The sequence below is a fragment of the Electrona antarctica genome (genome assembly GCF_951216825.1).
Source record: "Electrona antarctica genome assembly, chromosome: 9".
NCBI classification, from domain to species: Eukaryota; Metazoa; Chordata; class Actinopteri; order Myctophiformes; family Myctophidae; genus Electrona; species Electrona antarctica.
Window position 1 is genome coordinate 8,195,106 of NC_136790.1, and position 15,344 is coordinate 8,210,449.

Below are 15,344 nucleotides of genomic sequence, written 5' to 3' on the forward strand. Positions count from 1 at the left end.
GGGCCCAAGTTTCTTTCCAAAATGGCATGTGTGCATAAGCCCATTATAAGATGGTACAATTTCCGTCTACTTGCTGTGTCAGAGGTGAGCTGTTCAGGTTTTAATGATAGAAATAATGGCTTGTATTATTGTAAGTTTCCAGGAAGAGGTAGGCAGGTTTTTGGAATGTCCACACTCAAGGTCACCTCTCTGAGACAGAGTGAGTACACAAATGACACCATCTTATGAGCATTAGTGAAGACCAATTATATGAAGATAAGGTTGAAGTGAACACAAATTAAACAGCATAACTAGGGGCAAATGAGACAAACCAGTACTCAATACACAATGTTTTTATATTTTAATGAAAAAGTATAGTAGCACAGTTGTAATAAACAATCAGGCTTAACATTAAAGGTTGATGTCAAAGAACAGTATTTTTCATTTTTACAAATCTTTCCTGTATCAAGTTTAAGTGTTGCACACATCTTTTCTTTTTTTGTACAGACTCTTTGCGTACATCAAAAACAATATCTATCCTTTCTGAAATATATTGCAGTGATGAGGGGTGGAATTCAGTGTAGGTCAGTGCAACCTTCTGTGCTACCATTTCAGCATGCAAATTGAAATACACATTTTCTATCCCATCACGGTGATCTGGAAAAGAAAATGTTTCAATTTTCCTCAACTGTAGAAAAGTTCATATCACAATTTTCATGGCGAGTAGCAAGGAGTAAAATTCTGATGAAAATATAACTGGATTTTCTGTGTGGATGGCAGAAGTGCGTGTTCAATGAGTTGCATGATGACCTGCTGTAATAGATTATTCAAGGGTGTACCCTTGAGGGTGGGAAATAAATGCCATGTTTGAAAAATATTTTAAACTGCATGACCCTGCATGATTTGAAATGTAAATATGTGCCATGCAGTGCTCAGTCAATCTATTTCTGTGAGGACAATTTAACCTGGAAACAAACTTGCTGCATATTTAATGACATCTGAAGGCATTCTGTACCTCAACTATCACCAACAGATATAAAAGTAACTATTCTTCAAATTTTGAGTTACCATGACAGTGATGAGTATCTGGTTCGGTTTGCACGTAAATATGAGAATAAAACAAACAATATGATGTAAGCACAAGTGGGATCACACTTTGCACAAATATATTCCAGCATTTGAGATAGAAAAAAAAAGGTTGATGTCACAACAGTATTCTATCATACCCCCAATTGTATTTGGCTTGGTCCCATGGAGAGCATGTATACATGCTTTGTTAGCTTTTTAAGAAGGAAGGTAGATGGTAACAGAAATGCTATTCTGTAACAGATGAGCACATTGCCGTTTCCATATTTCTACTTGTCTGGTCTTGGTGGCCTTGTTCCCTCCATATTCTTAGATGAGAATGTTCAAATATATTCAATACCCCTGGGTCATATTCATATAGGAGTGGTGTATAATGAATGAGGTTACGTGCCGGCATTCCAAAGCCCGCTATTCCGACGCACCGCCATTCCGACTCGCCTGCATTACTAACCCCGTCCAACTGAACACGGAAGCCACGTAGTCAGCATGGCGGTGCCTCGGAATGCAATCTGTCCCCGAATGAGGAATATGAAATGGTATGGAAAGTGTAGGTAAAGGACAAAATAGGGACTAAACACAGCAAGCACCTTTGGGCTGACACAATATGCCAAAACAAATAATTTGCTTTGCAATAATCTCAAGCCAAACTATCTCTTCCACAAGTCTGTTATTGCACCCAATCACAGTATTCAAGAAAGTGTGTGTGTGTGTGTGTGTGTGTGTGTGTATATATATATATATATATGGTTTACCGTGGAACTTATTTTATGCAACCGTGGAACTTATTTTATGCAACTGCACAAGGGAAAGAGTGTACCGGTAAGTGAGGGAGAGGCAGGACATCCACATTATTTTCTACTCATTTTCAGAGCTTCTGATGTACAGAATGTTAAGTGGAAGCATTTGAAAATTATGGGATCCAAGACAATTGTCCTAAGAGACTAACTTTACAATGACAATAAATTGAATGACAATGAATTTCCTCCGTTTATTTTTAACTATGAATTCCACCCCAGAATGTCCAGATATGCAACTCTCCAAATGTTTCCCGGACTGCTATGAACACTTGCACACTCTTGATACACTACATTTAAAAACATAGAGCAGGTATAGGCAGCGTAAATGCACACCAGCACCACCCCTACACTTATGAATCTGTGTGTGATAGCGGATGAGTGCACACCTCAAGAAAAGAACAGACATACAAAAACTTCCTCCCTTCTCTTCTCCCAATCCTGAATCCTCAGTGGATTGTATCTGTTCCAAAAAGTCCCAAAGATAGAGGGTGATTTTTTTTACAGATCTGTCCGTGCTTTGGCGGCAGTGGGGGCGTACTTGGGCATGAGCTCAGTGATTTTGCGGATGAAGTCTGACTTCTCGGCGCAGCCTTTGCACGACTCGCCCCACTCTTCCAGTATCTTCTTCAGGTCCTTCACCTTCAACTTCTTTAGGTCCACGGTGCTCAGGTCCACTTGTTTGTCTACAGACAGCAGTTAGGAGAGAGAAATGTTCAAAATGCATGAGATTGATCATGGTCAGCTGGGTGAGGACGTAGTGGATACTAGACAACATTTTGAAATGACTGGTGATTTCAAATTTGTGGTTCAATTCACATGGGGCTGGGCATCATTTGAAATTATATGCATGCAGGCACATGCACACTACACAATCCCTAGCTATGAATGACAGTACAAAGGAAAAACAAAACATGGCAGTGTCAGAAAGACCAAGTGAGCCATGAAAATTGAGAGAAACGGGTATAAAGAAAGACCAAAAGATATAGCACAAGAAACCGATTGAGCTGGTAAAAACCAAGCAGACGCAAGAAAGAAAGAAAAAGAGCAACAGAAAGAGAATGAAACAAAGAAAGGGCCTAGCCCACTGCCCTCGGGGGACGTACCGTATTTCAGTTCACAGATCTGGCCGTCTTTCTTCTTCAGTTTCTCACAAATCTTTTCCACAGGGACGTGGTTGCTGAGTGGCTTCGAAACCTCATTAACAATCTTAGTGGCAGCGTCACTTGTCGCACCAATGTAGTAACACTAGAGAGAGCATGCAGGACAGAAGCAAGAAAAAAAAACATTTTGTTGTGTTAAAGTGAAACTAATAATAAATCTGATGTTTCACATGAGGAACATTAGCTCAATCAATAATAAAACACGTTGCTGTGATGGGCATTTTAAAAAGACAAAACATTTGAGTGCTCCGTCACACTGTCCCCTACCAGTTCATTATCACTTTAACTACTCTCCTGATCCAACTTTATTCCTTTATCTCCCTCCCCCAACTTTCCGGATGCCAAACACAGGGGACAGGATGATACAAACTGCAACTCTGACATGTTGTGTGTCAAATTAGGAGGATCTATGTGCCTGGTATATACATTCATAGTACTTAACCAAATTACAAACTAACGTATCTAGTTAGCACCAGTATCCTGTAAGTAACCTTTCAGGATTAGGAAACAGACTTCCCTAAGTTCCCTCCATTTCAGACATTTTACAAAGGATTTAATTTCAGTGGTTTGCACTTGTTGATTATCAAAGGAAGTGCAGTGCATAGTCTTTTTCCAGAACCACCAAGGTTCTCATTCACTAACAAAGCAACGCATACCATTATTCACACCCGAGACTTGCCCAAAGCTGCTGCTGACCACTGGAACATAACAGTTGAAGATAAATCGTACTTGATGGTAATCAACAATTGCTGGTAGTTTGCTGCGGCAGCAACATTTGTAGGCCTACTTCTTTAACATCAACCGACTATGAAGGTACTTCAGATAACCTGAACATTCTGTCAGACTGTTAACTTACAAAGCGGTTGTCCTTGCCCTTAGCATCTTTACAGGACTTCATCAAGGCAGTCTCAATATCTGCACTGGTGAATATCATGTTGTTATCCTGCAACGACTGGTATAACTTCCCCAGGAAGGTCACACACACTGAAAAAAAGAAAATGTATCAAGAATTAGTCAGGCAAATGATAAGACAACATTTTATTAATATCAGAGGGGAAAGTCTCTCGAGACAGAAGTCCTGTCGGCTCACACATTTTTACAAAATTCTTCCGCACCTGGAAAAGAAGCAGGCTTTTTAATCTCCGAGTCTGAGGACGGCTGAAGCCATAACACATTAGCCTTGAATAAAATAATATGCCTCTGAGCCTTCGTCTTGCATTGGTTCTTTTTTGTAGTGCCACTACGTCCACCTTAGTGTGGTTCTTTTTTAAATGCTTCCACCGCCACCATACAGTCTGTGTGTGCATGGAACATACTAACAGATAGCATTGTATGTAGACAGCACTATATAGCAGTGGTTCCCATTCCCATTTCCCAAACTTTTTCATGCCAAGGACCCCCAAATTGACACCAATTAGCCCGCAGACCACGGGCTAGATATTCCAGGGACCCCCATAACAGAATATTTGTATGGCTCGCCTCTAGCAGTGATTGTCAACCCTTTAATTTCAAGGACCCCCAGTTTGACATGCATTAATCTACGGACCCCCACATTTAATGGCATTTCTATCTCTGGGACCCCCAATTTATATTGTAAAATCAATGTGAATTTAACTCAAAGGGTACAAATGGAACCATTAGGGTCCATTTGTACACTCAAGAGTTACAGACCCATAAGGGTCCATTTCGTTCCAAACTATATAGCTGGGGTGGGACCCCCCGGACCCCACTTTGGGAACCACTGCTATATAGTATATATGCATATTATCGTTATATAGATATTATCCACTGTTACGTTCTTACTATCTTACGTATGATTCATGATAACTATTCTTTATGTATACAATGTATTGCCATGTTTTTGTTCTTGCTTAATGTAAATCGCTCTGGATTAAGACTAAGAGCATCTGCTAAATGCCTAAATTGTAAATAGCATAGCAACAGAGGCGCCACACACGCACACATCCATTTAGTCTCTGCACTGAAGTCGGCCTAAATTTGTTCTACTGTAAATTAGTCTAAGCATATCTAGGTTGCTGCTTAGCAGGAATGGAAATTCAAAAAGATATTTTTAAACACTTTAAAATATATTTCCATGAATGTAAATGACGGCTTCCTGTGTGCTGCTTTCAGGGTGGGAGGGGGGAGTTACAGACCATGTTGCATTTGAAGATGTTGGAACTTGGAATAGTCGTCTGGCTTGCGAGACTAGTTTAACCGATTAAGACCTGAGGCAATTCTACAAATGCCTTCTAAATCAGTAGTTCACACTTTAGCAGATGTAAAAGCTCGCAGTGTGGCACGAAGAGACGCACAGTAACACACCAGTAAAACCTCATATGAATGAAATCAGGTTTGGATGGCAGGTGAATGGTGGCATTTCTATCCCTGGACCACTTACATGAGTCATGACAAGCCTTTTTCATTTTCCATTCCTATCTCTCACAACCAAAAGGTACCATGACAGCTGCTTCCTTAGGTTGCTGTAACTGCTGTAAACGTTTCACCGTGTTAAGATGGCCCAGTGTTTTTGACTGTAGTACCATAAATATCAACTGTGTAGCTGGCAATACACTGTATGTACATACATCAGCCTATTATTATTCACAGTGTATAATAGTCTCTAGTCTACATATACATTCATAGATGCTCAGCATGTTCAGATTCCTGGTGATAGTTTGTACACCATAGGTATGTATATATATATATATATATATAGGCTAAAGCTATACACTTCTATGGAATTATGGTAGCCCAGTGGGGCCTGGGGGCAAATGCAGAGGTCAAGGCAATCCTTATTAAGATAAGTGCAACAATTAAACAAACACATAAAATATATCAATAGCAGATCTACTAGCTCACATTGTGAGCTCGTACATTTGCTATTTTTGCTTTAAACTGTTGAGTATAAAATAGGACTTGCTGATATATTAAAAATATATGTATTCAAAAAAAATTATTTGATTATTTGATTTGATTAAACTAAAAAGTAAAAAGCAATTGATAGAATAATCGCTACTAAAATATGGTGCTTTAATCCTTATCACCTGAGGCAGCTGCTACACATTTCAAGGATTTAATGAGACCTCCTAGTCCACTAAGTAGTCATCTAATTGTAGCCAGTAATCACATATTATGGCTGTATGTACACCATATCATGTTAATTACATTTATGTAGAGGATTCTAAGATTGTGCCCCTCATCCATTCCAATGTGAAGCATTTTTTTCACCTTCCAGTTACCTGACGACAGCATAAACTCAAAATGCATCTTAGTAGAGCATGGTGAAATTAAAATGAGATTTTATATGAACACGTTAGTGACGTTACGTAACTATATTATTATTGTCAGCTTTTCCCTAACCCCCCCTCATAGCACAATGTACCTCCAGTTCGTGTACTTATATCAAAACTTAAAAATAAGAAATATAGGGGATTTTGGTGAATGTTTTTCCAACGAAAATAAATTCTCAATATGGCGACATTGAATTTCCACATTATAATCCACTATGTTAAGTCCATATCCATCATATTGATATTTTATGATATAATTGCGCAGGCCTACTCGGTAGCAAACCAATTCTGTAATATGAATGCTAAGAAGTAAGAAGTGAACAGAAGAAAGCTAAGGGTGAAGCTACCTTTAGCTTAGAAAACCTACCTTCACACTCTCCCTCTTTCAGTGCTTCAGTGCGCCCTGGCACCAAAACAAGCGCAAGAGCAACGGATAACCCGCCTAACGTCAGCATTTTGACAGCAATAAGTTAAATTAAATATGTATTCTTTAACTAGTAGTATATAAAAAAATGACCGCTTCAGTTCGTTCACATGAGAAAGAATGTGGAGACGAAAAAACGCCGGTAGAAATCTCTGGTTGTACAACACTTCCTGCTAACACGTTGAACTAACGCTGGAATCTCATTGGTCTGCATATAGGGCACTTCCTGTAGTCCACCACGCATTGGATGCTGATTGGGCAGAAAGGGAACATTCCGGGAACAACGTCCAGTTGGCGACCACTGATTGGGTCTCAGGCAGTCCCAATAAATTGTTTGCATGTATTTTGTCTATGTGTGTTTATATACTCTAAGATTATTTATCACCCTTTATCACTCTATGATTACCATAGCCGTGGACCATATATGGACCATATAAAGGCTAGTATTTATTATCATAGACTAACAGCGGAATCAAAATACATCCCTCAAATTTCAATTTTACGCATCCTAAACCGAAAAAAAATGTTCTTTCACATCACACAGAGAGAAAGATATATGCAAATAAAAAATAATGCATGCAACAGTAGAACTACGCAATCACATTCTGAGGACAATCTGTAGGCCCATGTGTGTGCCCTGATGGGCGAACATGTAGATTACTAGATTCACGTTTGAAAAACGGAGAGATGTTAAATGAATAATTAATGAATGTATCACGTCATCACCTTGATCGTATGTTATTGATCATCATGATAATTATTAGTGTTATATCTACTCATTACTAAAACAAATTTAGTCAGATAATTAGATAATTATTAGTATTATATCTACTCATTACTAAAACAAATTTTGTCAGATAATGCACTGAGTTTGAGTTCTCATTTGTCCTCTGATTGATTGATTGATTGATTGAAAAATGTATTAACAGTTTGCAGAATTACAGTACATTTCAAGCACAAACTCAATACAAAGGCTGTTAACTGTGAGTGGACGACCCAATTAAGCATTACACTTGTTTCCAATAGGGTCCACAATGTTCAATTCATCAAAAGCGCCTCTATGGCGCTTATGTAACTATGATGTAATACACTGTAATACATGTGTATTGTTCCCAATTGTTTGTTATTTTCTTTGCTTACAAAATGTGTAAACTATGTAAATAGCATTAGTATGTAATAGCTAATTAGATTCAGAGCCGCGATATTATTCATTTGTGTAATTCGTTTTATAAACATGTTTATAAACATTAAAAAATACACTCTAGATCCCATCATCTGAAGGGATTGACTCGTTACATTGTGATTGGCTGTGGTTGGTTGTTGTCAGGCACAAGCCGACTTTACATTTGCCCAAACATTTCCAAGACAAAATTATGATATGAAAGCCCCGTGTATAAAGCATGTTATGCTAAACAACTTAAAACAAGTAGGCTACATCATTTGTGATATGATGATAGTTTCTGTACTCTACTAGTTAAAAATATTGATGTTGTGTCTCTTCTCGCCAGTCTGCCTGGCAACCAACCAGCCATTCCACAGCGTTGACGTTACCTCCAGGCTATGGGGTCTGCAGTCCACATTATTTTTTTATCCTCCACCATTCAACCTATGCATTCAACCATCCAGGGGATGACGTCAATAAAGTGGTCACGTTTACTACGCGTTGTTGCAGAGTCACTCAGCTCTTCATCCCATAGACTGGACGGACTACTGCACTGTTATTGGCTAGTTGGTTGTTAGGCAACCCAAAACACTGTTGTTGTTGTTGTTGTTGTTGTTTTTCATACACCTTTGTTTGGGTTTTCGGTTTTCACAATCAAACCAACTTTTACAAATGCATCATGTAAACATGAATTTCATTAAATAGTTAAAATGTAACGGTGTTGATAATAGAGCGATCCGACTTTTCTTGACAAACAAATACTACCACTGGCAACCAACTAGCCAACCACAGCGCGACCATCCCGCCGGGCTATGGGATGTAGTATGTACTATGTACTGCGACGACTGGCAGTGGTTCGAGTGTAAACAAGGCGTCAGAGAAAGAAAAGTCTAGAAAGAAATACGCCCGAGGAGGCAGCACAGCCGCAGATTGGAACACAAGTTGACTTGTGGTTGAGTTCCTATTGCGTGAGCCGTTTATGTGCAGTCTGAAAACGCGGTATAGGTTGTGTTTTGTCGCGGAGACACTCGATGAGAAGAGCACAGACTCAGAGCTAGCCTTGGGAGCTAGCTTCAGCTAGCAAGCTCACCTCACAACTCGCTAGCCCCGTCGGGCTAACCGAGTAGTCCTTTGAGTTGAACCTGGACCCTGGATGTCCTGTCTGTGGATTTCTCTCTGGACGACGACCAGGATATCCTGAACCGTGAGTCTTCGAACATTATGCCACAACACACAACGCATCATGTAGTGGTTAGTTCAGTCGCTAAGCTAACAGGCTAGCCTGTGTATGGTGGGGGTGATCGTGAACGCTGTGTTTACAAGAGCAGCCACAGGCTTGTACCTTCTTGTAGCGTTAACAGTTTCCATAATATAACATTGGATTCCCTCTGTAATGAGTACCATACTAAACTTTTGTAGTGTCGTGCTGTTATGTTTGATATGCATGTCAATGTATCTGTGGCGCTGATAAAAAAACATGTTGAGGAACCAAATAGAACAGCTGAGGGCGCCACTTCTCCATTGAACTCCATCCATGACATCTGTGCTGCTCGTTCGCAGTATCTATCTATAGATTAGTCATTAGACATTCATATCCGGTATCCCAAAGCCCATTTTGTGACATATTGAGAATCGCACATACCAATCCATACAGAAAACATTAGGCACTGCATAAAACTAGTTTAGTACTTTAAGAGCAGCCCAGTTCATTCTTACTGCTCTGGGTGATTACAATTGTGATAATCTATTTTCTCTCTGTGTGTGTGTGTGTGTGTGTGTGTGTGTGTGTGTGTGTGTGTGTGTGTGTGTGTGTGTGTCAGCTGGGTGGCTGGTCAGAGCAGCCTCCCCTCACCATGGAGGCAGGAGGGAAAGACTGTGAAGAGGAGACGCTCCAGACAGCCTTTAAGAAATTGAGGGTGGATGCTGAGAGGTGTGTGTCTGTGCTGTGTGTGTAGGGATATGTTGGTGTTTATCTTCGAGGGTACAGGAATTATTCACTTGCAAGTTCGGAAGCCGTTACTTATGATTGATTTCTTTTCCCTTTCCTTGCGCCTGCTTGCTACACGTAGAAACTCCAGTACATTGGATGATGCGGTGTAGAAATTGTTTTTTAAAAAAAATCCCATCAACACAATTTAGTGATGCCGTATCATGATGATACAACAGACACGTTTATACAAATGGTGATATTTACATCTTTGTCTGTCCACTTTGAAATATCACACTGATAAATCACATTCACAGTACTTCTAAATCTAGAAGTTCTGCATAGTGTGCAAACTATATACAGTACTGGCTGGGACAACCAATATTTACAAATCAAATAGCTGTTTGGTCAACTTTTAACACAATGTGTAAATTGTCGTAATTGTTACATTTTGAACATTACATTTTTAAAACATTTTCCAGAAATGGCAGATCTACAAGCTTACAACGTGTCGCTTCAGCTATTTAGTTTTATTTGATATATTATGGGTCAGTAATTGACCCTTCGCTAAACCCCACCCCAAAAGCGATTGTCCAATGCCAATCCAAATAGTTTAGCAACCGTTGCTAAGGATGGCAAGCTTTTGTCACCTCATAGCTGTCAATGTTATTTTGCATGGCTGTGTTGTTGAACACATGCACGGACAACTTTGGGTTTTTTCAACCAAGGTTCATGTTTTAGGTTGTTATTTGAGAAAGTAAAATATGAGTGTTAAAAGTTTTTCATTTGCTGCTTTCTTTCGTTTTAGTTATTTTTGACAGGGGGGGCAGGGGCATTGTGGCTAAATATATAATTATATATATTTACTATAGTCCTACTAGACCCCAGGAAATTACATCTGGCCACAAAAGATCACGCAATCTATTGAATGTGAAGGAGGAGGTGACAAACTGATGATTGAGCCTATGAAATACAGTAGTACACACGGAAAACAACTACTGTGGCCAGATGCAATTTCCTGGGGTCTAGTAGGACTATGGGAAATAACAATAAAGAAATGGAGTGGAGTGGGTAGAAGTTTGATTACGAAGCCTAAAAGGCAAAAGGAAATTAAATGTTTATTCATTATATTCCATCAGTGTTCAATGCCAAAAACAAGACAATCGTCAACTTACAAATTTGGAATCGTCCTACCACTGTTTATTGCTGGTTTCGATCACACAAACTTCACAAAATTCATCAGGAATGTTTGGGCACTAATCAGTGGATCTTATTCTGCCAGTGTTGCAGAGATTTACGTAGCCTAGTGTTCTTTGTCCTACACCTGGACATTGGATGTACGGGCAGTGGTTTACTGCCCTTCCTCAACATTCTGACACCACCCAATGGAAAAATACTAGTACTGATTGAACCACACGCAATCATGAACATTTACATATAGATTTATAGCTTACAGTTGGGGTCAACAAGCCCAAAATAATAAACAATCACCCAAACAACCTCTTGATAATCATGCTACCATAACGGCTGCGTGAAAAACTAGCCTTGGATCAAGACTATCATAGATTTCTTTTATCGATTCTGTCGATGTCAGAATCTATGAAAGAAATCTATGGCATTTTTGATTCAAGGTTACCTGATAACAAAAACTAACCAATGTAACTCCAAAACTCAATTAAAACAATCGTGCAAAAAATCGGATGATGCACTCCTACTGTGCCAAGCTATATTTATTCACAATGGATTACAGAACGGAGGAAAAACAAAGCTATAGAAAGTTACTTACTGTACAGTAAACAGACTTGTAGGTAGCCCAAAAGATTAAGAGAGAAGTGGCATGGCCTTGTGAGTGCAGGTTAGCCGGTTCACATCTATGGTTCAAGTATTTTCTGTGTGCACTGCACTAATTATCTAAATTAATTTTCACTATGGTCAACTGTACACCAGTGTTGTACTCCTGTTTGCTTTCTCAATACCATGGTCACCATTTCTTTCTTTCTGTCTCTTTCTCTTATCTCAATCTCTTTCCCCACAGCTTGCCTGCTGCTGTGAATGTACCAGAGGGCTTGGCATCCCGAGTAGTACCACGGGCCTGCCCTGAACCCAGTGGAGCAAAGCCCAAACTTAGTTGCCCCAAGGACCACTGGCATGGGTAAGTCAGTGTGGTTGTTAAAAAAAAAAAAAAACGATTCCATTGCCACTTAACTAAAGGATACACATCACCAGAACCGTGTCATCTGAAGTAGCTTAGCTATGGTGTAGTCTGTGTGACAATAAAGCAACCAAAGATCTTACTCTTTCAGTGGACACTGTAGTTATTAAGTCCACTAGGTGGAGCTAAAATACCATATAAGGACCATGATATGAGTAGGTGCTTGCTGTTGTGGGGGTTAGTATTTTGAGGACGATTCAGCAGGATCAAAACGTTTGTACTGAAATGTGATGTGATCCAATGTGAAAAACACATTAACTGATTTAATTTGCGGTTTGATTCGTCAATTTGCTCTTGTTTTTTCTCACCCTTCTCTTCTCTCCTCCCTCCATCCCTCTCTCTTACCCCCGGCCCATATCTCTCTCTGCATGCCCTCTTCCTCAGCTGTGTTAGAAAGACATCATCATCCAGAGGAGCTTCCAGGAGCCAGAGGCGCCGCAGGTCCAAGTCCCCTATCCTTCATCCGCCCAAGTTCACCTACTGCAGCGGTGGTGCAGCCCCTGCACTAACGCCCCCTAGCGGATGCCCAAAACACCAGCGCCTGACTGTGCCCGAGTCCACAGAACTCGATGGAAACGCCAACTCTGCCTTAGCTGTCACGGCTTGCAAAGAGCTCCCCTCCTCCGGCCACATCTCCTCTCCTGTGTTCGGAGCTTCTGCAGGCTATGAATCAAGTATTGTTGTCTTGTCACCGCAAGAGATCCCTACAATTATCACTACAACCACTTCCACACAGGATAGTGGCAGCACTATCCCGACGCCCGACGTCTCCAGCCCAGAGAAAGGTCCCCGTGACGAGTCCAGACCCGTAGCCACAGAGGCCTCCGACTTCCAGGCACTGTCCAAGCTACACAGCGGCACTGGCTCTGCAGGGCCATCCGACCTCCATCCTCCCTGTTGCACCTGCGCCCGAAGAGAGAACCCTGATTCCGAGCGGAGCCAGGGAGACGCTGAAAACAGGGCAGAGGGAGCTTCTTCGGCCAGTGGATCTGAGTGCCTGTGCCAGTCCGGGCAGCACCGGTGTCCCCTCCATACCCCAGGGTGCTGGCAGGGCGTGGAGGTGTACTCCTTCACGGGGCTTCGCGATGTCATCTCGGAGTGCGAGAGGAGCCTGCCGGGCTCCGTGGACCCCAGAACTCGGACCACAAACAACAGCAACAACACTGCCACGTCATCGGGCTCGCACCGTTCTTGCTCAGAGCAGGCACGGGCATACGTCGATGACATCACGATAGAGGACCTTTCAGGTTACATGGAGTATTACCTCTACATCCCCAAGAAGATGTCACACATGGCTGAGATGATGTATACTTGAAGTAAAAGTAGAAAACAGATGAGAACCTATTAATTATGTCATCATTTGCAGATAATAACAAAGAGGACATTTGTTTTTGTCAGTAGAGAGAAACAAGAGAATGTGAAAGGAGGTTTTGAGGAGGGCGGGTGGGTACAAAAATGGTTGGGGCATGAAATTTAAATATTCTGATTTAACCATTTGTTTTAACCCAGGTTCAGAGTTTTGTATTTTCTTTATTTTCTCCTGTTTAACACATGCCTCCATCCCATCAATCGTCTAAAATGGAAAGAACTACCTATGTTGAATCTTTCTAATTACTTTGACAGTCTTGTCCCCACTCCACTTTCTTTGCATTTTGTTCTCATTTAAAAAAAAATATATTATTTCTGGTTTACAAAATGAAGTTGCCAAAGCTCTTGGTGCAGGATTTTGCTAAATTGGAGGCAGTGGTAAAATACGGACTTGTAATGCCAAGCGTGATTCTTTTTGTTTGTGGTTTTGTTTTGTGACCTTGAAAGTCTGGACGTTTCATTTCAGTCAATAAAAAAAGGCATATTTTTATGTTGAACATTTGCTTTTCTTGTGTCTTTTTGAGTCGTATACAGAATCAGATGGTATTGGTATCAATTGGCACACGTGTATTATTTAACCCCATGAATCCTAGTGTCCCTAGTTTGGGCATGTCCTAATAGGTGAACATTTATTTGTGTGGAAATGGATCTACAAGCTCCCAATGCTTGAGCTTGGTATGTGATTTTATGTGAGTTTTTGTGTTGAGGGGGAAAAAAGGATGGGCAAAAAATAGAGCCCTGGGAGACCCCAGGCCTATGGATTCTAAAAAGAATTTCACCCGCACCACTCGTTAATACCTGTAAATCTGTGATATGACAAAGTTGATTATGATACTGATTCAAACTTTTCAGCCATACTGCCTTGTATAGTCATAAACCTTTTTGCATTTACATGTTATTAGATGTTTTTGTCGAAAAATAACAGATTATTTATAATCTTACCAGAGTTTAGATTATTTATAATAGATTTTACCAGAGCTAAGCTCCAATAAACAGTGAGCACTGAGCATACATCGTTTTGTGCCTGGAGCATACAGTAAAAGCTGGGGGTTTTGCTTGTGGGTTTTCAGTTTTTCACTGTCTGGTTAACAGGAAAAAAAAACCCCTCTGTGGCTTTTATTCTTGTGCAGCACAAGAAAAAAAGAACCAACTGAACTGATACAATAAAAGAACGGCATCCGAAACTCTTGCCTTTTTTTCCCTCCCCACTTCAGTTCCAGTATGAGTGGCGTGTTTGTGATGTGATAAGAGATGGACATCCCCTCTAGCTCTCAGTGAACTTGGTCATGAGCCGAGGCTGGTCGGAAACCCAGACCACCTTCTTCTTATTCTTCTTCTGCCAAAAATAGCAGTTCTGGCTGAACCATCGTTTTTTGTGAAACGCAGGAATATGGTAGAGGGCCATGCCAAACGGTGACTATGCGAAGCCCATGACCATTGGCCAAAGAGTGGCGCTATAGCGCTGAATTGAAAATGCAAACTTTGAACTTGCATAGCTCATGAACCGTTTGACCGTCGGCAATGAAACTTTGATACACATATGTGTCCTCATGCCGAGCAACTTTCGTGCTCTGACTTTTGACCTCTGACCTTTAGATCACCTGCCATTTTGAATTATATGAAAAACAGTTCAAATACATCTCCTCCCGGGATCTTTGATCAAAATACACAAAAAGTTCTACACGTGAACTTTGGACCTATACGGACAAAAAAAAATCGTAGTACATTTATTTAAGTGAAAAAATGAAGGTTTTATGAGCCAATGAAAATTGCTGTTTTGTGAAAATTCTTCTTCCCCTAATACATACATGCATATGCTTATGAAACTTTACAGTATGGTAGAGGGTCATGCCAAATAGCACTGAAAACAGTCTTACTCCAATTGGCCAAAGGGGGGTGCTATAGCATTTTTTTTGAAAATGAAACCTTTGAACAT

The 15,344-nt window shown here is 40.5% G+C and overlaps 2 protein-coding genes across 2 annotated transcripts; one reads left to right on the forward strand and one right to left on the reverse strand.

Moving 5' to 3' along the window:
• Positions 1 to 323: 323 nt before the first annotated feature.
• manf (mesencephalic astrocyte-derived neurotrophic factor) lies at positions 324 to 6,918 on the reverse strand. The gene is made up of 4 exons (XM_079511216.1): positions 6,683 to 6,918; positions 3,879 to 4,006; positions 2,966 to 3,107; positions 324 to 2,545 (listed from the first exon to the last, which is right to left on the reverse strand). The coding sequence occupies exons 1-4, from the start codon at positions 6,768 to 6,770 to the stop codon at positions 2,361 to 2,363; spliced, it is 543 nt and encodes a 180-aa protein (XP_079367342.1). The 5' UTR covers positions 6,771 to 6,918; the 3' UTR covers positions 324 to 2,360.
• Positions 6,919 to 8,699: 1,781 nt separating this feature from the next.
• On the forward strand, positions 8,700 to 13,910 carry oser1 (oxidative stress responsive serine-rich 1). Its single transcript, XM_079510180.1, has 4 exons — positions 8,700 to 9,105; positions 9,722 to 9,831; positions 11,864 to 11,980; positions 12,425 to 13,910. Exons 2-4 carry the CDS (start codon positions 9,755 to 9,757, stop codon positions 13,353 to 13,355), a joined length of 1,125 nt encoding a protein of 374 aa, XP_079366306.1. The 5' UTR covers positions 8,700 to 9,105; positions 9,722 to 9,754; the 3' UTR covers positions 13,356 to 13,910.
• The last annotated feature ends 1,434 nt before the right edge of the window (positions 13,911 to 15,344 follow it).

Excerpts from the sequence above, each read along its gene's own strand:
- manf (XM_079511216.1), bottom strand. The coding sequence starts at position 6,770 with ATGCTGACGTTAGGCGGGTTATCCGTTGCTCTTGCGCTTGTTTTGGTG. Across the intron at positions 4,007-6,682 it reads GAAAGAGGGAGAGTGTGAAG|TGTGTGTGACCTTCCTGGGG; the intron begins GTAGGTTTTCTA and ends TCTTTTTTTCAG. Across the intron at positions 3,108-3,878 it reads AGGGCAAGGACAACCGCTTT|TGTTACTACATTGGTGCGAC; the intron begins GTAAGTTAACAG and ends TGCTCTCTCTAG.
- oser1 (XM_079510180.1), top strand. The coding sequence starts at position 9,755 with ATGGAGGCAGGAGGGAAAGACTGTGAAGAGGAGACGCTCCAGACAGCC. Across the intron at positions 9,832-11,863 it reads TTGAGGGTGGATGCTGAGAG|CTTGCCTGCTGCTGTGAATG; the intron begins GTGTGTGTCTGT and ends CTTTCCCCACAG. Across the intron at positions 11,981-12,424 it reads CCCAAGGACCACTGGCATGG|CTGTGTTAGAAAGACATCAT; the intron begins GTAAGTCAGTGT and ends CCTCTTCCTCAG.